This window comes from Neovison vison, chromosome 2 (assembly GCF_020171115.1).
Source record: "Neovison vison isolate M4711 chromosome 2, ASM_NN_V1, whole genome shotgun sequence".
In the NCBI taxonomy this organism is placed as follows: Eukaryota; Metazoa; Chordata; class Mammalia; order Carnivora; family Mustelidae; genus Neogale; species Neogale vison.
In genome coordinates, this window is record NC_058092.1 from 187,477,984 (window position 1) to 187,502,936 (window position 24,953).

The 24,953-nt window shown below is 44.3% G+C and overlaps 1 protein-coding gene across 4 annotated transcripts; it reads left to right on the plus strand.

Moving 5' to 3' along the window:
• The first annotated feature begins 2,119 nt into the window (after positions 1-2,119).
• Positions 2,120-24,268, plus strand: SEC24C (SEC24 homolog C, COPII coat complex component). Of its 4 annotated transcripts, none has more exons than XM_044239809.1 (24): positions 2,120-2,218; positions 3,954-4,153; positions 6,217-6,352; positions 13,363-13,538; positions 13,750-14,121; positions 14,632-14,768; positions 15,989-16,057; positions 17,366-17,477; positions 17,800-17,927; positions 19,113-19,251; positions 19,463-19,578; positions 19,751-19,875; positions 20,025-20,216; positions 20,426-20,519; positions 20,730-20,846; positions 21,203-21,373; positions 21,886-21,982; positions 22,085-22,230; positions 22,455-22,593; positions 22,724-22,842; positions 22,937-23,116; positions 23,357-23,548; positions 23,781-23,870; positions 24,016-24,268. In XM_044239809.1, exons 2-24 carry the CDS (start codon positions 3,982-3,984, stop codon positions 24,154-24,156), a joined length of 3,360 nt encoding a protein of 1,119 aa, XP_044095744.1. In that variant the 5' UTR covers positions 2,120-2,218; positions 3,954-3,981; the 3' UTR covers positions 24,157-24,268. The 4 variants fall into 4 exon arrangements, with proteins under 4 accessions (XP_044095744.1, XP_044095747.1, XP_044095746.1 ...); XM_044239811.1 differs by lacking the exon at positions 2,120-2,218 and adding an exon at positions 2,380-2,660; XM_044239810.1 differs by lacking the exon at positions 2,120-2,218 and adding an exon at positions 2,680-3,858.
• Positions 24,269-24,953: the final 685 nt, after the last annotated feature.

The window sequence follows — 24,953 nt, forward strand, 5'->3', positions numbered from 1 at the left end:
ATACCAGCGACTTTCAATTAACCTTGAGTGCACATTAGAATCACCTGGCAAAAAAGTTTTTCTTAAAAGATTTTATGTTTATGTAGTCTCCATACCCAGTGTGAGGCTCGAACTTACAGCCCTGAGATCAAGAGTTGCATGCCTTACTGACTGGGGAAGTCGGGTGCCCCTCACCTGAAAAAATTTTATTTTATTTATTTAATTTTTTAAAAAAGATATTATTTATTTATTAGAGAGAGAGAGAGAGAGAGCGCGCACAAGTAGGCAGAGCAGCAGGCAGTCGGATAGGGAGAGGCAGTTGCCGAGCAGAGAACTGGATGTGGGGCTCGATCTCAGGACCCTGAGATCATGACCTGAGACAAAGGCAGACACTTAACCGACTGAGCCACCCAGACCTGGAAAAATTTTAAAGCTACTAATTCCCTAAAATAAGACAGTGTATACAGGATTAGATGACTGTGTAATGAAAAAATCTACTAATATATTTTGTATATTTAATACATATAGCAATATAATTAATCACATATAGTAATATATGTACATGTAATATATGAATTAATTATAATAGTAATACAATTACATGTAATAATATGTAATTACATATAGTAATATGTAATATAATTACATATAGTAATATGTACAGGATTAGATGATTATGTAATGAAATAATCTACTAATATATTCATATATTATAGTATGCATATAATATATACATATATATTTATAAATACAATAAATATTTTTCCTATGCTGATATGAGAATTAAATGGGATAAATTATGTGAGAATGCTTAGCAAATGGCATAGCCTAAGACAGGTGCTCAACAAATATTAATTGAATTTGGCAAATTACTAATCTAGACTGGTAGGCCTCAGTCTTCAGTATGCTACTGAATTGTCTGGAGGGCCTAAAACCTTGTCTTGCGGAGTTTCCCCTCCCAAATTTCTGATTCAATATGTCTACAATGGGTCTGATATTTGTGTTTCTAAGAGGTTCCCAGGTGATACTGATACTGTTGATCCTAGGATCACACTCGGAGAACCACTGAGCTCAACTATAGACTCTTGAGGACAGGAGTAATTGGCCTGCTTACTAAAGCATGCTCAGTGCCTAATATAGCTTCCAGCACAGAACAGAGGTGCAATTTTTTTTTTTCAATGAATGAACCACTTCATGACTCACAATAACTGTTACTTACTGTCAGTCATAGGAGAGCAAGAACTTTTGTTTACTACTGTATTTCCAGAACCAAGAACATGGCTTGGCACACAGCAGTGCTAATAAAAGAAAATAAAATGAAAATTGTTAAATGAGTAACTGTTATACAAAGAATTAAGTGAAGTCATGTGTATTTTTAAAAATCCTACAACGATTAGCTACAATATTGTTATTCATTAAATGGGGTAATAATTACTCCAGGAATTGTAGCTCTTCCAACAGGCTGGGGGCATTCTGAGTGCAGAGATCATTAGGTTCTGGCAGAGCTTTGCATCTAAACTAAGCCACTGTATAAAAATGGTTAATTAACAACATCTGACATTTACTGAGCGATTGCTATGGTGCCAGGCGATCTATGTGACTTGTCTAAATCCATCCTCTCAACAAATTATTATTTGAAGTGTATTTCATATTCTCTCCCATTTTACAGATGAAAAAAACTAAGGCAGAGATAGCTGCCGAAGCTGGTGAGCTGCAGAGTCAGAACTCGAACACATGAAGTCTGAAAGCAGTGTTAGTACCCTTTATCATATTACGTTCCGTAACCTCGTAACCAGCAAAAGTCATAGGTGAAAGCAACTTTGTAGACGGAAATCAGTGGGGTCAGGGGTCAGCAGGAAGTGGCTACAGGATTCTAGGTCAGAGGTCACTAATGCGTCATAGGAGGATTGTGGGGTTGTTGCTAAAGATAGTTTGACTTAGCCTTCTCGATCGCGCATGGGTTAGTGGGACCGTAAAGTGACCAGAACATCTGGGGGTAAATAAAAGGCGAAAATGCATAAGAATCTGCGGGATCAGCCATGATGGGAGGGGGCGGTGGCGCATGCGCGGCATCCGGGTTCTTAAGCTCGCGTCTACTGCAGACGTGGCAGAAGGAGTGTTCGGCCCCGGAGCGTGGGGGAGGAACTTCCGGGGACGACGCTCCGACCCCCTCGGAACCGGAAGTTGGGCCTGGGAGCCTTGACGTTAGGAACGAAGTCGAACCTGGATCTGGAGCCGGGTGAGGAGTGGCATCGGGAGGTTGGTGGGTAGGAAAGCAGGGGAGAGGCCGGAATATCATGGCCTGATCGGGGTCCGGTCTGAGAAGGAAGGGAGGAGCCTGGGGGCGGGGCACAGGGAGAGACCCTCGCCTCACGCATCCATAATCCTGGATCAGTTCTGGACCATCCCTTCTCTCCTCCAGGCCCAGGTTCCGGCTCCCGCTTCCTGCCCGGAGCCTGTTGAAGGGCGCAAGTCGCTCGATCTCCATGCTTAATGGACCACCCCTCTCGTCATGGCCCGAGAAGCTAGTTTGTCTTCTTGGTCTTGATACCTGGCGCGCCCAGCCTCCACAGCTCGACTACTTTCAGAGTTCTAGGAAGCTTGCCCCGCCCCCTGGGTTGTCACCCTCGGCTGTCTACCCAGAATGGAGTCCAGACTTGAGCCTTACTCCAAACTCTTGGGTGTGAGATTATTTCCTGGCGAAGAAGCTCCTTTCCTCCGACCCCCACCCCCAACCCTGACTTTAGGAAGATAGAGGGGAAGGGGTCATCCGTCAAGCTTAGTGTTGTGACCTGTGCAAGGTTTAGGATTTGGAAGAACAGTTCCTGGGATGGTTGTAAGGTTAAAGAATTCTAGTCCAGAAGCAGCTCAGTTTTTCTATAATCAAGATGACCCTCTCTAACAAATGGGAGAGGCCCATTGTTCTACTGCAGCAGCTGTGAACTGTCCTGCTTCTTGTGCCCCATCTGTCTATAGAGAGGGAATGATCAGGTTGTTTAGATGTGATTAGACAGTCATTCTTGGAAGGACCTGGAAAAGGCCCTCTAATTCATTCCTCTGTTCCTGGGCAAGATTGTAATAACTTTAGTGGTGGCCTAGATTCATGACAAGCAATAAGGAAAGCAGAAACAGAATAGTTGGAGGAGTGCATGGGATTTGGGATACTCCTAGCTCCTCTGCTTGAAGGTTAGATAAATGATCTTTTTACATGAAATTTAACTTTGTCATTGATCCTTGAACTCTTTTCCTAGGTAATTGTGAGAAGTTTTTGTGCCTGGCCTGCACTTAATAGTGTCTGGTACCCTACTAGAGTTTTGGGGTATCCTTTGCATTTAATGATTTTAATGCTTCAGTTCTCAAATCCAACATTCTTTTGGTGGAAAGACTGGAAATGGAGTAGCATTTGAATTGTTGCTGTTCAGCCAAAGAATTTCATTTCTCTAATCAGTTACTCTAAAATTTGTCTTTTGAGGAGGAAGGAATTTAGCTGATACATTTTATATGTGTAACCTGAGTGATTACAAATGACTAGCACATTAGAGGGTATTCAGTTTTTGTTGAATGAACCCATGCTAGAGTGAATGAGTTAGAAGTGGGAACATAGTTTCAGTTACTTAATATCACAGTAGTTCATCAGTAGCAGGATTACTTGTGTGACTAGACACTAGAAATCATTACCACTGGGAAATGGAGGCTGTTGCCCCATTCCATTGGGCATGTCTGAAGTTGAAATTTATACCCTTTTGGCAGTGATAAAGCATGGGGTTCACAGTAACAAATCTTTACTTTGAGGAGGTAATCTGGCTACTGGCTGGGACAGAAAATGATAAAGATCCTGTGGTAGTATGGGACCAATTAGGCTGATAACTGCCTGATAAGGTCAGTCCTTTTTTGTGTCTACTTCCTACCTTCTATAGTTGCTCTGTCTTTAGAAAGTTGATTTCGACTAATTTCTCACTTCTGTTTCATCTTAGGTGAGATCGAGTTGGGGATGCACTCATAATGAATGTCAACCAGTCAGCTCCACCTCTGCCGCCATTTGGGCAGTCCCAGCCTGTCTACCCAGGGTATCATCCATCCAGTTATGGTGGGCAACCAGGATCCACAGCCCCCCCAACTCCCTATGGAGCCTACAATGGCCCAGTACCAGGCTATCAGCAAACACCTCCCCCAGGTATGTTTCCAAGTTTCCTTTGAGCTAAGGATGGGAATCAGTAGTGTTCAGGTTGGGTGGTATTGCTCTACCTATGCTGCCTAGAGAGTTGGGTTGGCTGGGATTGAGGAACATGACTCTGGCTCTCAGGCATTGAGAACTTTGTGGGCAGTCTGCCCTTTCCTGTTTTTATGGAGTTCTGCCTTAAGACATCTAGTGGAAGCACATCTTCAGTTTCAGGGGCAGTTCACCTCATGTGAGTGTCACCCTGTACAGCCTCAACTGCCTGCTTTGTTCACAGATGGAGGGCAGGGCTGTGGTCACAGCTCCTCCAGAGCCTGTAACCAGGATTGAATGTTTCCTTTTGACCTGAAGTCTCCCTGAAATCACTTGTTCTTCATATATGTTGATAATGCCTCTCACTGAATTAATGGTTCTATCCATAATTGACCCTGTGACAGAGAAACTAATTCATGGATAAAAAGTGTGGTGTTTGTGTGCATCTCCTATCTTTCTGCTCATATCATTCTTTGCCTTTGCTTGAGTTTCATTTGCTTCTTAAATGCTCTGTAATATCAGGGCAATAAGAGAAGACTAATCTGGTCCTGCCTTAGGATCAGTGTTTGGCTTTTACATTACTTTTTCAAGAAGAGCAGCTGGTACTCTATGGATTGTCCATATGGCTTTTTGGGAAATGGCTAACAGTAGATCTTTGATTAGGCTAGCAGAAGACTTAGGGTATGCCAAACATTTTATGCTTTTTAAGATAGTAAGTTCCATGCAGGGATATGGGGAAAAGAAGACACCAAGGAGGCATAAGTAAAATTTGGGAAATGAATGAAGTATTACCATTTTAATTATAATTTAGAAAAAAATTTGTAAAGCGGTGAGATTAGGTCTCAGGTCTTTGGAAGAGCCTTATTCTGGGTTGAGACTTTGGCTGGACAGAGTCCATCTCCAAACTCTCAAGTCCTGGCTTATCAAGATGGAGTTTGGTATTGCCTCAAGAGGAAGTTTTGTTATTGGAAGGAAAACGTATCTGGTTCTGTGATAGCTAGTGAGAAGGTTCAGATTAATAAACCTGTAGGCAGGTTCTAAATTGTCAAATCTCTACCGATTAACAGAGCAAAAGAAAATCAATTGTTTGAACAGGGGTCAGCAATATTTCCAAAGTGGTGTACCAACTTACTAATTCCCTGCATTTCATGTGGGAAGGGTGGTTGGGGATGGTATGCAGAAAGGATTGTTGCGGGAAGTAGAAATAGCTTTGATGCATCTCTGATGAGCAAAAGGATGGAGTACAGCTTTTATGAAGACAAAGGTGGCAGACTAATGGGAAGGCAAATCAGTTGTCTTGACTGAACCACTGGGCAAAATCTCCAAACTGTGAGAACGTTTCCCTGAGCCATGTGATATTGGAAGCATCAACACTCAAGAAGTGGATGAAAAGAAGATGGTTAAGATAATTAGAATATATGAAAAAGAGGTTGACAGAATGGTCTCCCCAAGAGGAGCCTTTCTTTACGATCTTGTTCAATAGATTACTTGATCATCTTCTGTATCAACTTTCCCATAAGCTCTAAGTTTCTGAGTTCCGGAGTCGGATCTTTTCCTTAAAAGAGTTGACTTTCTAGGGTGCCTACCTGGCTAAGTTGGTGGAGCATATAACTCTTGATCTTGGGATTGTGACTTTGAGCCCCATGTTGGGTGTGGAGAATATTTAAAATGAAAGTTTTTGTTTGTTTGTTTGTTTTTTTAAAGAGGTGACTTTTGGTTGAGGGTAAAAACGTTAGACTGATCTGGATTGAGTAAGAGCGCATAGTGATCAGGAAGCCTCTACATTCTTGTAGCTCTGCTTACAGCTTCACCTGTAGTATATCTGTCTAGGAGAGTGGAGACACTGATCATCCATGTTCAGAATCTGCTGTAACTAAGGTTACATGTTCATTCTCTCCATTTGATTGCAAAGCTATAGTATTGGGCCAGCGAAGGTCTGAGCTTATTTATCCTTGCTTTACATTCCTTGCTCAGGGTGGAGAAGAAAGTTATTTCCCAATCATTTAGTTTCTGTCCTTTACCCTCAGGTGTGTCAAGAGCCCCGCCTTCTTCAGAGGCACCTCCAGCCTCAACAGCACAGGCCCCTTCTGGCCAGGCTGCATATGGCCAGTTTGGCCAAGGAGATGTACAGAATGGGCCAAGCTCCACTGTTCAGATGCAGAGGTATGTACTTAGGTCAACCTAAAATTGGTTTGATGAAACTAGAAGAATTAGGAATGGATGAGGGCCTGTTTCCTCTTCTTTTTCTTTGCCTTTCTCTTAGATCCTCTTTGCCTTTTTCTTAGATCCTCTTTTCACTTCCCTCCACTTTTTTGTATTTTGTTTTCATTTTTCCAGGTTACTGGTGCTACTGTTGTCCACTCTGTAGATCATTAACCCATCTTCATACCTAAGTTCTTTTGTGTATTCTTTTGTGTATTATTTCTCTTTCTGTGAACTTGAGTTTTTTCTGGACTAGACCTATATCTTCAATAATTGTTACAATCCGGGACACCTGGGTGGCTCAGTGGGTTGAGCTGCTGCCTTTGGCTCGGGTTGTGATCCAGGGGTCCTGGGATCAAGTCCTGCATCGGGCTCCTTGCTCAGCGGGGAGCCTGCTTCTCTCTCTGCCTCTGCCTGCCTCTCTGCCTGCTTGTGTGTACTCGCTTGCTCTCTCTCTCTCTCTCTCTCTCTCTCATAAAGATTTTTTATTTATTTGCCAGAAAATCTTAAAAAAAATAATAATAATTGTTATAATCCTACCGAACCTATCCTCAGGGAGAAACAGGAAAAGGGGATCTCAGATTTATCTCTTGCATACAGTGGTCTCAGTACAGTAATACTAACACAATCACAAATGTGGTTACTAAAAACAGTATATTTTAAAAATTTTGGATATACTGCCCTCATTCTCTAATAATTTAAAAAAATATATTTATTTTTAAAAAGAGGTGACCTTGATGGATTCAAGAGTAGAAGTAGGGAATCAATCCTATTAAGAGGTTGTTACAGTAGTTCAGGTTTAGGATGGTAGTGGTAGAGGTGGTGAGAAAGAGATCTGGGATATGTTTCACAGGTAGAGTCAATAGGATTGGATGTGAGATAAGAGGAAAAGAATAAGTCTGGATGTCTTTTAACTTGCTGGCTTAAGCAACAGCAAATGGTGCTGTTTACTGAAGTGAGGTATTTTTGAGGAGGAGCAGATTTTGGGGTTTATTGAAGGGTTTTATTTTGTACATTACAGGTTTAAGAAGCTACTAGCTACCAAGTAGAGATATTGAATATGTAGTTGTATATACAAATCTGCAGGTGAGGAATAATGTCAGGACTAGAGATAAAAATTTGGGAGTCTTCAGCATAGAGATGTTATTTAATGGCATAGGACTAGATGAAGTCATTTAGAAAGTGATCACTGACAGTAAAGAACAGAATTGTGGGCTCGTCTGGGTGGCTCAGTCAGTTGAGCGTCTGCCTTTGGCTCAGGTCATGATCCCAGGTCCTGGGATCAAGTCCTGTATGGGGTTCTATTCTCAATAGGGAGCCTGCTTCTTCCTTTACCTGCTGCTCTCCCTGCTTGTGCATACTCGCTTTCTCTTTTTCTGACAAGTAAATAAATAAAATCATTAAAAAAAAAAAAAAAGAGAAGTGAGAACTGAGCCTTAGAGCCTTGAAGCTTACCAGCATTTTATTTTATTTTATTTTATTTTAAGATTTTATTTATTTATTTGACAGAGAGAGATCACGAGTAGGCAGAGAGGCAGGTAGAGAGAGAGAGGAGGAAGCAGGCTCCTTGCTGAGCAGAGAGCCCGATGCGGGGCTCGATCCCAGGACCCTGGGATCATGACCTGAGTCGAAGGCAGAGGCTTTAACCCACTGAGCCACCCAGGCGCCCCGCTTACCAGCATTTTAAAAGGAGGTTTGAGGAGGGGCCATGAAAAGACAATGAGAGGGATGCCTGGGTGGCTCAGTTGGTTAAGCCGCTGCCTTAGACTCAGGTCATGATCCCAGGGTCCTAGGGTCCTAGGGTCCCAAGGGTCCCACATCGGGCTCCTTGCTCAGTGGGTAGCCTGCTTCTCTCTCTGCCTCTTCCTGCCGCTCTGCCTGCTTGTGTTCTCCTGCACTCTCTCTCTCTCTCTGACAAATAAATAAATAAATAAATAAAATCTTAAAAAAAACCAACAACAATGAGAGCAGTAGTGAGATCAGAGATTAGCCAGGAGAGCGTGGCATCCTGAGACTAGGTGAGGAAAGTATTTCAGGAAGGCAGGGGAGTAATCAGCTGTTATTTGCTGCTGAAAGGTAAGACAAGGACTGAGAATTGATCGTTATGTTGGGTGAGGTTTGGCCTCATAGACAAATGTGGTTTCAGTGAGATATGAAGACAGCTATGTAGTTAGAGTGAGTCAAAGAGTTTCAGTTGGGTAGTAGATTAATACAATCTGAAAACCCTTTTGCTACAAACATCTAGAAAGGAGATAGGATATAGAAGCAAAAAATGTTTTTCAAGTGCATAATCAAGTTTAAAAAGAAAAAGTGAAATCCTCATGTGCTAGAGACCAAGTGAGAACTGAAAATCAGAGTGGTAAGTAGACACCGTGGCTGCCTGTGGAGAGGGCAGGAATGATCATTTTAAGAACTTGAGGACTTCAGGGGTGCCTGGGTGGCTCAGTGGGTTAGGCCGCTGCCTTCGGCTCGGGTCATGATCTCAGGGTCCTGGGATCGAGTCCCGCATCGGGCTCTCTGCTCAGCAGGGAGCCTGCTTCCCTCTCTCTCTCTCTGCCTGCCTCTCCATCTACTTGTGATTTCTGTCAAATAAATAAATAAAATCTTTAAAAAAAAAAAAAAGAACTTGAGGACTTCAGTTTAAGGAGGTACTGGGAATGAGGGTCCAGAAAAGTCCTTGGTCTTTTCTGCGCTGGTGTTTGGACTTGAGACCTTATCTGTGAAGTGTGGTCCTGGGCCGCACCTTCAATGAACAGGTAGACTAGGAAGAAAATCTGCACACTGGTACTGGTTGATATTAAGGAATCTTATTTCTTGTGGGCTGACTGTGGGTAAGTGGTGGGAAGAACGTCTTAGGATGGCAAATGGACACAAGGGAACTTCTTGGGTAATGAAAGTGTGCTAAAATTAGGTTCTGGTCATGGCTGCACAACTCTATAAAATTTACTAAAACTCATTAAATTGTACACTTAAAAGGAATAAATCTAATGGTATGGAAATTGTATTTCAAAGCTCTTTTTTTTTTTTTTAAAGATTTTATTATTTATTTGACAGAGAGAGATCACAAATAGGCAGAGAGGCAGGCAGAGAGAGAGAGAGAGAGAGGAGGAAGCAGGCTCCCTGCTGAGCAGAGAGCCCTATGTGGGACTGGATCCCAGGACCCTGAGATCATGACCTGAGCCGAAGGCAGCGGCTTAACCCACTGAGCCACCCAGACGCCCCTCAAAGCTTTTTTTTTTTAAAAAAAAAAATGTCATCTTTGGTGTCAGTACTGTTGGAGTATTTTATAGATGGAAATGTGAAACAACCACACTTCCTCAGCTCGGGCTGTAAAGGATTCTCAGAGGGAAAAAAGAAAATTGATTAGGCTAAACAGAGGCTATTAGAGGAAAGCAGATAGTGGACTAGTACCTTGAAAGTGTTAAGGGAATACAGTTGTCATTGTAGAATTATGTACCTAGCTGAGAGAAAGCACAAATAAAGACAGTTACAAACAGACTCAGAGTTTACCATGTATAGACCTTGGCTGAGAAAATTATTAAGGGATAGGCTAAGGAATAAAAGGAAGATAAGCCCAGAAAGAAGGATCTTTTTTTTTTTTTTTCTTTTTTGAAGATTTTATTTATTCATTTGACTGAGAGAGACACAGTGAGAAAGGGAACACAAGCAGGGGAAGTGGGAGAGGGAGAAGCAGGCTTCTTGCTGAGCAGGGAGCACAATGCTGGGCTCGATCCCAGAACCCTGGGTTCGTGACCTGAGCTGAAGGCAGATGCTTAATGACTGAGCCACCCAAGCACCCCAAGAAGGTTCTTTAAAAAGAAAGGGAAGGGGTGCCTGGGTGGCTCAGTGGGTTAAGTCTCTGCCTTCAGCTCAGGTCATGATCTCAGGGTCCTAGGATTGAGCCCAGCATTGGGCTTTCTGCTCAGCGGGGAGCCTGCTTTCCCCTCTCTCTCTGCCTGCCACTCTACCTACTTATGATCTATCTCTCTCTCTGTCAAATAAATAAATAAAATCTTAAAAAAAGAAAGAAAGAAAGGGAAATAAGAACTAAAGACCTAGAGATGGAGCATAGACATACCAATTCTTTGGTAATGTTTGGCTAAAGGAGAAGCAAAAGCTTGAGGGAGGTATGAGGTTTTAGGGCAATTTTATTTGGCTGGATTTTTATTTTTTATTTTTTTTAAAGATTTTATTTGAAAGAGCATGAGAGAAAGAGAGTACAAGCAGGGGGAGTGTTAGAGGGAGAAGCAGACTCCTTGCTGAGCAGGGATTCTGATGTGGGACTCAGTCCCAGAAACCTGGGATCATGACCTGAGCTGAAGGCAGACATTTAACTGACTGAGTCACCCAGGTACCCTTACTGGATTTTAAAAAACAGCATAATTGAGATATAACTGACATGCCATGTAGTTCTCCCATTTAAAGTGTACAATACAGTGGTTTTTAGTATATTCATAGATACGTGAAATCATCACCACAGTTTGAGAACATTTTCATCACCTCAAGAAGAAACACCATATCCTTTAGCTCAGTAGTTACTATTATTTTGCTAGTCCTTCATTCCCCCCTCAACCCTAAGCAACCACTACAGTAGTTTCCCTTTCTGCAATCCATAAGCAGATGATCCTCTCTCTGAGGTACTATCAGAGGGTTAGTAGTACAATAAGATAAAGAGAACATATTAAAAAGCTATTCAACTTCATAAGCAATGAGAAAAGTACAAATCAGAAGCGTAAGATTCTACTATGTATCCATTAAAGTGGCAAAATTAAAAAGTCTGATAGTACCAGATGTTGCCGAGGATATGGAGTAGTAGAATCTCTTACCCACTGGTGGTTGGATGCAAATTAGAACAACTACTTTGGGGAAATAATTTGGAATTATTTGTTAAAATTAAAGAAATACATACCTTGTGATCTGGCAACTCACTTATAGATATATGCCTTAGAAAAATTCAGGTATATATAAACAAGTATATGAGTGTTCATAGCAATGTTATTTGTAATGTTAAAAAATTAGAAAAACTGAAATATCCATCTACATTAAAATACTTCAGTAAATTATGACATTTATTTAGTGGAATAGCATTTAGTAATGACAGGCAATGCCATTATAGGTGAATTTCAAAATCATGGTTGAACAAAAGACGCCAAACCCAAGGAGTATGTATGATGTGATTCTATTTACAAAAGTTTAAAAAAGTTACAGAACTGAACTATGGTTTGTTGTTGTTTTGGCAGTGGGGAGAGAGAGAGAGAGAGTGAGAGAGAGAGAGAGACTCTTTTTGCCCAGAGCAGGGCTTGACCCTCGGACTCCATCTTAACAACCCTGAGATCATGACCTGTGCCAAAATCAGGAGTCAGATGCTTAACCAACTGAACCACCCAGGCACTCCTGAACTATGTTGTTTTAAAGACAAGGAAATGAATATTAAGAAGTTAGGAAAGTAGTTAACCTCTGGGAGAAGAAAGGGAGCTGTGATGGAGGAGATGGTCCTAGTGTTCTATTTCTTGACTTGCTTTTTAGTTACATTGGTGTTTGTATAATCATTAATACATATTTGTTTTATGTATTATTTCTATTTCCATTATATTTTACAATTAAAAAGTAAGGTACATTGAACTAAGATCAGATCTGGGCTGTATAGTTCTAGCTTGTTTTGCTGCTTATACTCTTCATGTCTTACTTTTCTATCTGCTCTGTCCTCATTTTACTATGAGGATTAAATTAAAGCACTTAGAGATGCTTGTAAGTTGTAAAGCTATTTACAGATAATATTACTAGGGCATGTGGTGGAGTAACAGTGGGTAGTTGATATAGTTGATATAATTATACATATTAATGAAGTAGTAACCATGGAATATAATTATTCTGACAAGGATTTATGAGCACTGGCCATGGAGCTAATAGTATGTTTGTGGTATGGAAAACAAAAAAAGCAAAGCCCATCAAAGAGCTTAGGGAGGTGTGAGGTTCACTGGCATAACAGTCAGAAAATTGTAGTTGAATGAATGAATGAGTGAAAAGTGTTAAACTGCAACACTGTAGGAACTAAACAAATGAAATAAAATAAAAGTTTTTTAGTAGAGACAAAATAAGCAGAAAGGATAAATCAGAATTTCAGTGTAACTGACTATTGTTTTGAGGAATTTGATTCATTCGTGAAATCCCATATGGAGCTTGTTATGTATAATAATCTGTGTTGTAGATTTCTACGGTAATAACACCATAAAACACCATCAGTGCAGTTCCTCATGGATATGTAGTGATACTGGAATGATTCTGTATTTATATTAATGTGCCATCTAATGCCATGGGAATGTCCAGTGTAGCTATCCAAGTAATGAGGCTTTTACTAGATAAACCCAGCTAGAAGGCTATCTGGTTTATGTCCTGTTTCTCTACTCCCCTTCTGGTAGAGTTGGCATCATCTTTCTAATTAGTACAAAATGTCAAAGTCAGCTGACCTACTTTGCTCTTAACATCTTTGCCATGATAAAGTAGTTAAGTACTTTGGTTTAAAAGTTAAACAATCAAACTGCATTTGTTTGATCCCACATTGGTTAAGTGCCTAGTGTGTTAATGCTTCTGCACACTTTCCCTTTCAACTTCGTCAGGGCTTCTGTTTAACAGTACTGAGGTATTTTGTTTGTTTGTTTATGAGGTGGTTTTTCAACACAAAGGATTAAGTCAGAGGAGGTGATAATCTAGTAAACATTTGGTCTGAGGGTGCTTGGCATATGTTTGTGGAGTGAACCTAATGGAAAACAAGATTTGCCATGAATAATCATAGTGCAGATCATTAGGAACATAACATATTTACAAGTATACAAAAATACAAAGCCATTGAAGAGTCCAGATGATAGTAAGATGCCGTAGAACAGTACATTTTCTTATATGATGTGGAGCTCCTGCCAGCTTTGAAGGGGGTCCCAGCCTACGTGTCACCTCTGCCTTCCTTGTCTTCACAGGTTCCCTGGGTCTCAGCCCTTTGGGTCAGTTCCACTGGCCCCTGTGGTCAGCCAGCCAACTGTGCTTCAGCCCTATGGCCCTCCGCCAACGAGTGCACAGGTGACCGCCCAGCTGGCTGGAATGCAGATCAGTGGTGCTGTGGCCCCAGCCCTTCCCCCAGTGGGGCTGGGCTATGGTGAGTAGCTATGACCACAGGAATGTGACTGTACCCTTCTTTTTAGAAGCATCAGACTCTGGGGTATACCTGCATCCCTTTTATTTCTTGTGCTTCTGAGTGCCAGCAGATGGGACAATCATTCCTGCCCCTCTCATGTGGAAAGGGAGCGATTTACTGAATAAGAAGGCAAAATGACTAGAGATCTGATTCTACCTCTTCTACTTCTCAGGCCCACCAACATCGCTGGCCTCAGCCTCAGGAAGTTTCCCCAACTCTGGTCTGTATGGCTCCTATCCTCAGGGCCAGGCTCCTCCCCTTAGCCAGGCCCAGGGTCATCTTGGGGCCCAGCCTCCCCAGCGATCTGCCCCACCACAGGCCTCCAGCTTCACATCTCCAGCTTCAGGGGGTCCTCGGATGCCTTCGATGACTGGTCCACTCCTGTCTGGACAGGGTTTTGGGGGGCCCTCCTTGAGCCAGCCCAACCATGTGTCCTCACCTCCTCCTCAAGCTCTGCCCCCTGGCACTCAGATGACTGGGCCCCCAGGACCACCGCCACCTATGCACTCCTCCCAGCAGCCAGGCTATCAGCTGCAACAAAACGGTGAGTTTTCCGCAAGGTCTGTCTAGGGGCCAAAGCCTTCAGCTAGTCAGGTGTTTTTGTTTGTTTGCTCTTAGTATTGCTTGCTAGGTTGTGAATTAGGTGGACAGTTTCAGGGCATTATTACTAGGAGGTAGGGTTTATAAGACATTCTTTTTTCTTTTATTTATTTTTATAAGATTTATTTTTTTATTTATTTGATAGGCAGAGATCACAAGCAGGCAGAGAGGCAGGCAAAGAGAGAGGAGGAAGCAGGCTCCCTGCTGAGCAGAGAGCCCGATGCGGGGCTCTATCCCAGACCCTGGGATCGTGACCTGAGCCGAAGGAAGAGGCTTTAACCCATTGAGCCACCCAGACGCCCCTCTTTTTTCTTTTAGTTCAGATAGTGTGGTCTTTTTCTGAATGGTTATTACCTCATAATTCTACACTTACAGGAGTCTGGTCATTTTCCTGCGGCCGTAAGAGATAGGGAGGGGATTTTGAATTTATCAACCTTGTGCCCTTGTGTCTCAGGTTCCTTTGGACCAGCCCGGGCCCCTCAACCCAATTATGGAAGTTCCTACCCAGGAGCACCCACCTTTGGCAGTCAGCCTGGGCCTCCTCAACCACTGCCTCCTAAGCGCCTGGATCCTGATGCCATCCCTAGCCCTGTAAGTCAATACTTATGTGGTCCTAGGGACGGAGTTTTTGGCTGCCAGATAAGTGAGTCAACCTAGATGAGATGTTTGCCTAGTGTTTTCTGATTATTTTCCCTTTTCGTTCATCTTCTTGTAGGTATAGAACCAGTTCCTTTGAACTGGAACTTGAGGCCCCAGAAGTCTTTTGGGGGGCACTTTTGCTCCATAGCTGGGCAGGGAAGGAAGGGAAGCCAAGAGTGATCAGTAGTGTCAGTAGAGCACTGGTTGAGTGCTGCATTCTGTCACTATTGGACATAGCATGGTAACCTCTGCCCTTGGAGTAGTAGGGGGGTCCAGGTCTTATCCTCTTAGATTTGGTAGGATGGCAGTCTTCTTAATGGGTGGAGCTGGTGGGAATTAGCTGATGGTAGGTGTTAAGAGAAGGAAAGCTCACTGGTTTCTCTCTGTCTCTAGTTGGACAGTGTTTTAGGAGGAAACCTCCAGTACTTTTGTTGGCTAGAATCCTGCTGTGTAGATGAGAAGTGATCTACAGTTTATAAGGGCAATGTGGGGAAGCTGTTTTTTCCCAGGAAGAGGGTGACTGTCACCCTTAGAGCCATCATCAGAATCCTTAGGCCTTCCTTATCCTCCTTGAAATAGAGGCTGGAACTGTACTCCTAAGTAGGGGCTACTTTATAGTTCTGTCTACAACATTTGCTCTGTCAGTTACCTCACCATGCTTAGCCATTGTCATATTCCATTCTGTTCTCTTCCCTCTTCCTTTGGGGAATTACCATGGTGAAGGACCCTGTTGGCTAAGAGGGACCGTAGAGGATTAAGCAGCCTCTCCTTTTCCCCTCCTTCAGGGAGAACAAGAGTCTGGTCTGGTATAAGGAAAAGCTTCTTTAAGCATTAGCACAGTCCTTATATGGGAGGTTTGGCTTTTTGGAAGGAATATCCTTCTTCCTCCTTCTTAAGGCTTCTCCCCTTCAGCCCCTCCCTTTAAAACCCCTGCTTGCTTCCTGTTTGCCCCCTTATCTTTGTACATCATAGTCTGAGCCATTAAAGCCTATGTGTTGGGCCGGAGAGGCTTGGAATTTCTGACCTAGAGAGGGCCTGATTTCAGCAGTGTGAGCTGGGCTCCAGCTGTTCATGTCTAACTCATCAGGGTTGAGAGAAGTAACATCTGCTTCTTGTTCTTTTGTCTCCCTCCCTGTATTCCCCTGCTGCCTTTATTATTAAAACACTAAAAGCAACTCAATGAGCTGCCTCCTCAGCAGAAAACCAGGCACAGAATAGACCCTGATGCCATTCCTAGTCCAGTAAGTGCAGGGGGTGGTATGTGTGTGCGTGTCATCCCTGTGTTAATGCCACCCATGCATGCCTGTGACCTCATCTTCACCTCAACCACCATGTTCATCCCTTTCCATCCTCTTCCCTTAGTTTTTCTAGACCCTCGCTTTTACCCACCAGAAGGATGTGCATGTCTCAAATCACCATGTAATGAAATGACAAGCTGTTAGCAGTGCTTTGAGTATGGGATGGTAGATCAGGCTCTAAGGGTGGGGTCAGGTGGCATGTTAAGCTTTGGTTTTAGTCCGGTTGGGTCTTCCGGTGGCCTGCATGTGACATTTGATAGAACAGGACAAAGTGGAGTGATAGGTTCTTCCCCTTTGGGATTGATTTGTCTACAGCTTATGGAGAAACTTTGGGTAGGTGACTACAAATGTATAAGTTTGGGATACTGGCATTTCTCACAGGGGAAGAGACTGCTGGTTTGGGAAAGCGTGGGCCACTTTCTCATTGGGAGAGTTTGTTTGACTCTGATACATTTCTAAGCTTCAACTCTTAAGGATATGGAGTCTTATTCTCCGTTTACTTTTTCTGGTTTTACCAAACCATCTTAAAGTAACTGACCAAAGGTTATCAGCCTACACAAAGTTCTGATTGCCAACTTTGTAAAATCTTTTTTCTTTTTTCTTTTTTCCCCTTTGCTGGGTCTGTCAAAATGTGGGGGACTGAGGATTGGGCTTGTAAAGATCAGGTACTTAATCCTCTTCTCCCATATTGACACACTGATGCTTACCTGAAAATAAGGCAGCATCTGCTTCCTCACCTTACCTGGTCATTTCTGTTTAATCCTCTTCTCACCCTGTCCCTTCTACTTTCATTGAGTCTAGAGTCATTCCAGGTAGATTCATTTTTACATGGTTACCGTTGTCTGTTTTCCTGCTCTGACTCAGAATGTGTCTTGGTGAGAGGATTGGGAGGGGAGGTGTGCTGGGGGAGGGAAGTGGAATCCAGTCATGTTGGAAGGTTTGTGATGAGACCTGGAGCTTTCCTGGACTGGGGGGTATAGTGGGGTGGTCACCACAGATTGGGGATCAGGGTAATTCATAAAGAAGCCCATTCTCAGTGTTGCCTGCTGAGCATTTTGCTGCTGATTATAGAATGGAAGATTGGCCTTGTAGCACCTTATGTGATCTCCAGAAGGAGAGCATACCTGGCGCATGAGGTATTCTTGACAGATTACTAGTTTCCATGCTGTAGCTCTAGCCTTTCTCCTGGCTCTCCAGGACCTGGTACTTGCTTTCTTCTGTCACCTCATTCATTTTAGTTCTTCCCTACAGATTCAGGTTATTGAGGATGACAGGAACAACCGGGGTTCAGAGCCATTTGTTACTGGAGTACGGGGACAGGTGCCACCCTTAGTCACCACCAACTTCCTGGTGAAAGACCAAGGTAAGGAGGGTATTAATTTCTCTCTAGAGGGCTTTTTCTACTATGGGTAAACTTTGATCAGTTTTTTGGTTTTTTTCAAGCTTTATTTATTTGAGAGAGAGAAGTTGGGGTGGGGGGAGTGTGCATACGGGGAGGGGCAGAGGGAGAGGGAGAAAATCTCAAGAAGACTCCTTCTGAGCATGGAACCCAACCTGCGGCTCTACTGTGAGATCATGGCCTCACTGACCATTTAGCATTTTGGGGGGCAATGGGTGGATCAGCAACGGAGAGCTGGTGTTTGGAGGGATTCTTTGATCTGACCCTGGTTTTCTGCCTCCTCTAGGGAATGCAAGTCCCCGATATATCCGATGCACATCCTATAATATCCCTTGCACATCTGACATGGCTAAGCAGGCTCAGGTGCCCTTGGCGGCTGTCATCAAGCCACTGGCAAGGCTGCCACCAGAGGAGGTAAGTCAGGGAAGGGACTAGAGTATAATGAAAGGGAGGAAGAGGGGGAAGAAGACTTATTACTAGAAATGATTCTGGCAGTCATAATGGAAGAAATCTTGGTTGGGCAAGAAGGGAGAGTATCTTCAGTAGCTTTCTCTCCCAGGGCCCATGCCTGACAGTTATGGTTGGGATGAAGGGAAAAGCCCAAGAAATTGTTGGAGGGGAGCAGGGGCCTTATGGGAGACAAACTATGAAAAGAGGTATGGCCAGCTTACAGGGGAGGAATGCAGAGGCCTCTCATGGCATGGTCATCTCCAGATGATTACAAGTACATTATCCTGTTTATCTTCTGTACTTTTTGTCGTTCCAGCAAAGTTTGGGAATGTTAGGACAGCATATAAGAAAAAAAGGTAGATTAGGGTCCAATAGTCCTTTTCTTACCTGACTTGGGCCCTGATTTATCACCTCAGTACCTGAAATCAGCATGAAAAGAGAGAGTGAGCTTATCAGCTGCTCTGCCAGGCTTTGGTAGGATGCCATCATATTTATTCTGAGCTTACTGAATTTAGGGTAGATTTCTCTGTAACTAGAAGCTCAAGATGCAGTTTATATCCTGCTTCTTTCCATCTTGCTCTGTTTTTTTTTTTTTTTTTCCTGTCTCTGGGTCTCAATGGGGATGGTTAGACACTTGGGTGCTGATCTCTTATCTATAGGGGACATGTGCTTGGGACATTGGTAGTTGTCACAGAAACCCAGGGGTGGAGGAGATCATTGTTAGAGATGCTTGGCTGGGGAAGGAAGCAGACTTAAGATCCCTAGGGCAGAAAGTGAGGAGAATTGAAGACAGGGCCAGAAATGAGAATCCTAGGTTATCTTTGGCTTTCTCCTTACATGCCTATGGCAGCTCCTTATTTCTCCATACATGCCTATGGGGTCGGGCCACTTTCACAGTTCTTTTCTTTCAAAAAGTGGAATTCTGGAGATGAGGAATAAGTAGAGGGAAATATAGAATTTGAACTCTTAAGGACGTTCCTGTGACCAGTACCCTCATCATTTGTCTTCATTCCCCTTTACTGTACTCTCCTCAGGCAAAATATCTTAGCCATGCCCCCCTCCCTTCAGGTTGTTCCTCTTTATCTCTTGCCATGTGTCTCAACCCACTGTAACTTTCCACTCTCTGAGCCCCTCCCTTTTGCTCCTTAGGCTTCACCGTATGTCGTGGACCACGGGGAATCTGGCCCTTTGCGCTGCAACCGCTGCAAAGCATATATGTGTCCCTTCATGCAGTTCGTTGAGGGAGGGAGGCGCTTCCAGTGCTGCTTCTGCAGTTGTATCAATGATGGTATGTTCACGAGGGCTGGGATTGGGGGGATGTTCTTCTGTATTGCGTCTCCTGTTACTCTCTTTCTAGTGAGATAGGTGAGGTTCCCTTATTTAGGAACTGGGGAAGTAGGGCACGTATGGGGATGTGGGGCAGTAGAGTGAGCTCAGCCAAGCCAGACTTACTAAGATTGAGATAGAATTTGAGTAGTATTCTGTCATGTTTCCCACAGTTCCCCCCCAGTATTTTCAACATCTGGATCATACTGGCAAACGTGTGGATGCTTATGACCGTCCTGAGCTATCCCTGGGCTCTTATGAATTCTTGGCCACTGTAGATTACTGCAAGGTAAGGGAAAGTAGCATGGGGAGAAGCAGCGGGTGGCAGACAGTGAGACAGCTAAGAATTGCTGTGTTCACTTACCTTACTCTTTCGTTGTCCCCTTTGATGTTGACTTCTTTCTAGTCAACTAGCAAGCTTACCAATCCCCCTCTCTCCCCAACGTTTCCTTCCTTTGCAGAACAATAAGTTCCCCAGCCCTCCTGCCTTCATCTTCATGATTGATGTCTCCTACAATGCCATCAGGAGTGGTCTTGTTAGGCTCCTCTGTGAGGAGCTCAAGTCACTGTTAGACTTTCTACCTAGGTGAGATTTATGGAGACAAGGTGCATCCCTTGGATAATCACTGGGGTGTGGGTGGTTCTGGGTTGTTGACTCAATAAGTAGAGCTTGAGGTCATGACGTTGGCTGGTGAAGAAGGTGGCAAGTGTGGGTAACGATGTTACCTTTTACAGGGAGGGTGGAGCAGAAGAGTCAGCAATCCGAGTTGGCTTCGTCACCTATAATAAGGTGCTCCACTTCTACAATGTGAAGAGCTCATTGGCCCAGCCACAGATGATGGTTGTATCTGATGTGGCTGACATGTTTGTGCCACTGCTGGATGGCTTCCTTGTCAATGTCAGTGAGTCTCGGGCAGTCATTACCAGGTAAGAGCCAGATTATAGAGGTAAAGTGGGAGTGGGGTGGAAACAAACACAGGAAGCCAGACAGCTGAGCAGAGGGGTCAGCAGATGGACAGGGACTGTGCCTCAGGAGTTTTCAGTCTAGGGGGCCACATGATTCTAAAGAGGATTAAGGACTGAGGAATTGAGTCTGGATAGCAGTTTTGATTGCTTCCCATCACCTGTCTCTCCAGCTTATTGGATCAGATTCCTGAAATGTTTGCAGACACAAGGGAGACAGAGACAGTATTTGCCCCAGTTATCCAGGCTGGCATGGAGGCTCTAAAGGTAAGGTTAGAACCCTGACAACTTCCTCTGCCTTGCTTTCCTCTGACCATCTTATACCCTGGGATATAATTCCTGTTTCTTTAGTGATTGAAGACTGTTCAGTGAGTCAGCATATGTGACATAACTGGCACTGAATAACGACAAGGGAAGGGATGAATGAATAATAGCTGAATAAAGAAAAGAATGAACAAGTAGTCTTCTCTTTCCTAGGCTGCTGAGTGTGCAGGGAAGCTGTTTCTGTTCCATACCTCCCTGCCCATTGCAGAGGCCCCAGGGAAACTGAAGAACAGAGATGATAGGAAGTTGATCAACACAGACAAGGAGAAGGTATGGGATTGGGAGATGGGGGGAGGACTTTCCATGACAGAGGAAAGTGGTGATTCTTTGCAATGCAATACTCTTAACTTTCTTGATGGGGTACTAGGACTAGACACTCTGCTCTTTCACATGTCAAGTCCATGACTGCCAACTTTGTCCAATGCTCCTGCACTTCTCTGCCCCATTTCATCCCAAAGCCCTTGATAGATTCTTTTTTTTTTTTTTTTAAAGAGAATGTTCTACTACTGTTGCAAATACCTATGAAGTAGATCTGAAGTTGTGCATATATTTGAATATCCCATATTAAATACATAGTTCTCAAGTACGGTGGAGCTATTTGAATATTTTCTTCTGTTCCTCTACAGACTCTGTTCCAGCCTCAGACAGGTGCCTATCAGACCCTGGCCAAAGAGTGTGTGGCCCAAGGCTGCTGTGTAGATCTCTTTCTCTTCCCTAACCAGTATGTGGATGTGGCCACACTCTCTGTTGTACCCCAGCTCACGGGTGGCTCTGTCTACAAATACGCTTGCTTTCAGGTAGGGCATGGGGCTCTGGGTAGCAGGTGGGCTCTGGGTAGCAGGTGGGAATGTCTGCTTTACATGTGGAGCAGCTCTTTAGCTACTGACTCCTTAATAGGAATCCCGGTGGCGGAGAAAACCCTATAATCTAAAGAAGAGAGCCATAAGGGTAGTGGTTAGGAGCATGGGGCTTGGAAACAGTCCTGGGTTGTTATTCTGGCCTTCCCAGAATACTAGCAATATGACCTAGGAGAAATTACTCATTTATTGCTTTTGTTTCTTCATCTGTAAAATGGGGTTTTAATACTTCTTAATTAAGATTTGGCATTAGAATCAAGTAGTTATACGTAAGGTTCTTAATGTGGTACTTGGCACATAGTAAATGCTTAAAAGGTGTCATTATCATTATTATCATCCTCTTCACTGCTATTATTATGATTCAGCAGGTTGTAGCGTGGAGGGGATACAGGGAGATAGACAGCAGGTTGTTATGTAGTCAGTGATGTGACTCTGCGCCTGGGGGGCTGCAGGTGGAGAACGACCAGGAACGGTTCCTGAGTGACCTGCGTCGGGATGTACAGAAGGTTGTTGGCTTTGATGCTGTGATGCGCGTTCGGACAAGCACTGGTCAGTCCTGGTTAGAGAAGAGCAGGCGGGGGACTAAACCTGGGAGGGAGACAAGTGACACCTGTGATATCTGTAGCCCTGACCTTATCCCTGTGGCCTCAGGTATTCGTGCTGTAGATTTCTTCGGGGCTTTCTACATGAGCAACACGACAGATGTGGAGCTGGCTGGGCTAGATGGGGACAAGACGGTGACTGTGGAGTTCAAGCATGACGATCGGCTCAATGAAGAGAGTGGAGCCCTCCTGCAGGTAGTGGGCGGGAGGCAGGGCCTGGGGAGAAAGTGTCAAGTATCACTGTACTGGATATAAATAGGCTGCAGGGAAGAGGGTAGGAGGTGAGTGGAGAGGACTAGAAGAGGCCGGGGAAGGGATGGCTCGTCTTTCTTCTAGCTTAATAATCCAGCAAAGGAGCAGTTTTACAGAGGGCTTTGGTGAGGGAGGGGTATGAGTTCTCCCTTTCTCCCTTCCCCTAGTGTGCCCTGCTCTACACCAGCTGTGCTGGGCAGCGACGGCTCCGCATCCACAATCTGGCCCTGAACTGCTGCACACAGCTGGCTGATCTGTATCGAAACTGTGAGACTGACACGCTCATCAACTACATGGCCAAGTTTGGTGAGGGTAGAGGCAGGGTGAAGTGGGATTGGGGCTGAAGGGTGATTGTCATGATTCAGGTGTGGTGGCAGGAAGGTAGGTGCGATGGGGTGGCCAGCCAGTGACTGTGCTGTCTCCATTTCCCATCCAGCATACCGGGGGGTCCTCAATAGCCCCGTGAAGACTGTTCGTGATACTCTCATCACTCAGTGTGCCCAGATCCTGGCCTGTTATAGAAAGAACTGTGCCAGCCCCTCCTCAGCGGGACAGGTGGGCAAGCACCCTGGAGGAATTGTTGGGACAAATGTTTGCATTTGGGAGAGATTGTTCATGATCATTAACTTTATTTTGATAACCCCTGCAGTTGATCCTTCCTGAGTGCATGAAGCTACTCCCAGTTTACCTGAACTGTGTGTTGAAGAGTGATGTCCTGCAGCCTGGAGCTGAAGTCACTACTGATGACCGTGCCTATGTCCGACAGCTGGTTACTTCCATGGATGTGGCTGAGACCAATGTCTTCTTTTATCCTCGGCTTCTACCATTGGTGCGACTGAGGGCTGGATGAGACATTGTGTCCTGAGAAAGGGGCATCAGAGGAGGAAGGGAAGGGTTATTATCTGTTGTCTGACACTAGTGAATTTGTTTTTAACCTGCATTATCTGATGTAATTTTCACACTGAAGAAGTTACTGAGAGATAGAGCTTTCTGAAATTTCATGGGGAGGAGCCACAAAATGTGTCCTCAGTCCTTGGTAAATAACCTTTGCCCCCTTCCTTTTGTCTAGACAAAGTCTCCCATTGAGAGTGCCACTGAACCACCAGCAGTTCGAGCATCTGAAGAGCGTCTAAGCAATGGGGATATATATTTGCTGGAGAACGGGCTCAACCTCTTCCTGTGGGTGGGAGCAAGTGTCCAACAGGGTGTTGTCCAGAGCCTCTTCAGTGTCTCGTCCTTCAGTCAGATCACCAGTGGCTTGGTGAGGGCAGGGAGTCAAGGGGAGTATGGGTGTGGAAATGCATTTTTGGATATGAGTGGGAGCCAGTAAAGTGTGTGCTCGTCTACTTTAATAGCAGGGAACATTTGAAGAGGAGGGATGGTGCTATCATTATTCCTGGGCTTGTTACAGATGATGAATAAATCTGTGCTGCCCCATTTTTTACTGGACTCAGAATATCTTACTATAAGGATAAATTAATTTTGTGTTGCAGAATGTTCTGCCAGTTCTGGATAATCCGCTGTCCAAGAAGGTGCGAAGCCTCATTGATAGCTTAAGGGCACAGAGATCACGGTACATGAAGGTAACACTGACCTAAATCCTGGATTTCTTACCTTGTCAAGTCCTCTCCTAGAAGGGGAGTGGGAATAAGTGATTGGATAATGGGAATTTAGGGCATGTTTAATTTCTTTTGGCCCTGCCTCATGACCCTATTTTTCTGGCCATAGCTTATCGTGGTGAAACAGGAAGACAAGCTGGAGATGCTGTTCAAGCACTTCCTGGTGGAAGACAAGAGCTTAAGCGGGGGAGCATCCTATGTGGACTTTCTCTGTCATATGCACAAGGAAATTCGGCAGCTACTGAGCTAGAGCAAGTGGGTAAATGGCATAGGGTGCCAGGCCAGCTTCCAGAAAGTACTCCAGGATGGCAGAGAAATTGGAACAGTTCCATATCTAAGTCATGTAAGCTGACCTCAATCTCTTTGGGGGGAGGGGGAAGTATAAGGAGACACCTTTCTGGGATCAAGTATCCAACCACTCTGTCATGTCCTGCTGATGGAAGGTGCCCCTATCTCCTCGCATTACCCTCCTTTTCCTGCTAATCCTGTCGTAATGAATGTAGTTTCTCAGTTCACTGTATATGATTCGGTGTTGGGGGATTTGGAGGCACCCAGACTCTGGCAATATTATGTGTCCCCTTGGACCAGCCTCCAAGAAGAGAGGGGCAGGCAGGAAGGAGTGGGAATCCCAGGGTTACTATGGGGGGGAGGGACTAATTCAGCTCAGTGTCATCAACAGCTTCCTATATTAGGGATGAAACATACAGGTGCACAAGAGCTGGGGTATACAGTGGAGAGAGAAGTGGCTGGTCATTCCTACTTGGGCCTGGAAGTCGGCAACCAAGTCAGGGTAAGGGGAGTGGTTGATTAGCTTTTCTCTCTCTCCTGCAATGATTGTTGATCACTCAGTGGATAGAGGCACATTATCAGAGATGAATGAGCCTGGGAAATGAGTTGCAAAGCATATTAAGACATGGGAGAGGTACCAGCCTCTTTTCCAGCTGGAGAGGCTCCAACACTGGATGGTTCTGTAGAGAGCCTGGTCATCAACTTGCAATACCTCACAGAGCCAGCCCCTATCCCACTCTGAGTTCCCACTGGAAACAC

Bases quoted from the DNA above. Each gene is read 5' to 3' on its own strand.
- SEC24C (XM_044239809.1), top strand. From the start codon at position 3,982: ATGAATGTCAACCAGTCAGCTCCACCTCTGCCGCCATTTGGGCAGTCC. The intron at 16,058-17,365 runs GTAAGTGCAGGG...TCTTCCCTACAG, and splicing joins CTGATGCCATTCCTAGTCCA to ATTCAGGTTATTGAGGATGA. The intron at 20,847-21,202 runs GTATGGGATTGG...GTTCCTCTACAG, and splicing joins TCAACACAGACAAGGAGAAG to ACTCTGTTCCAGCCTCAGAC.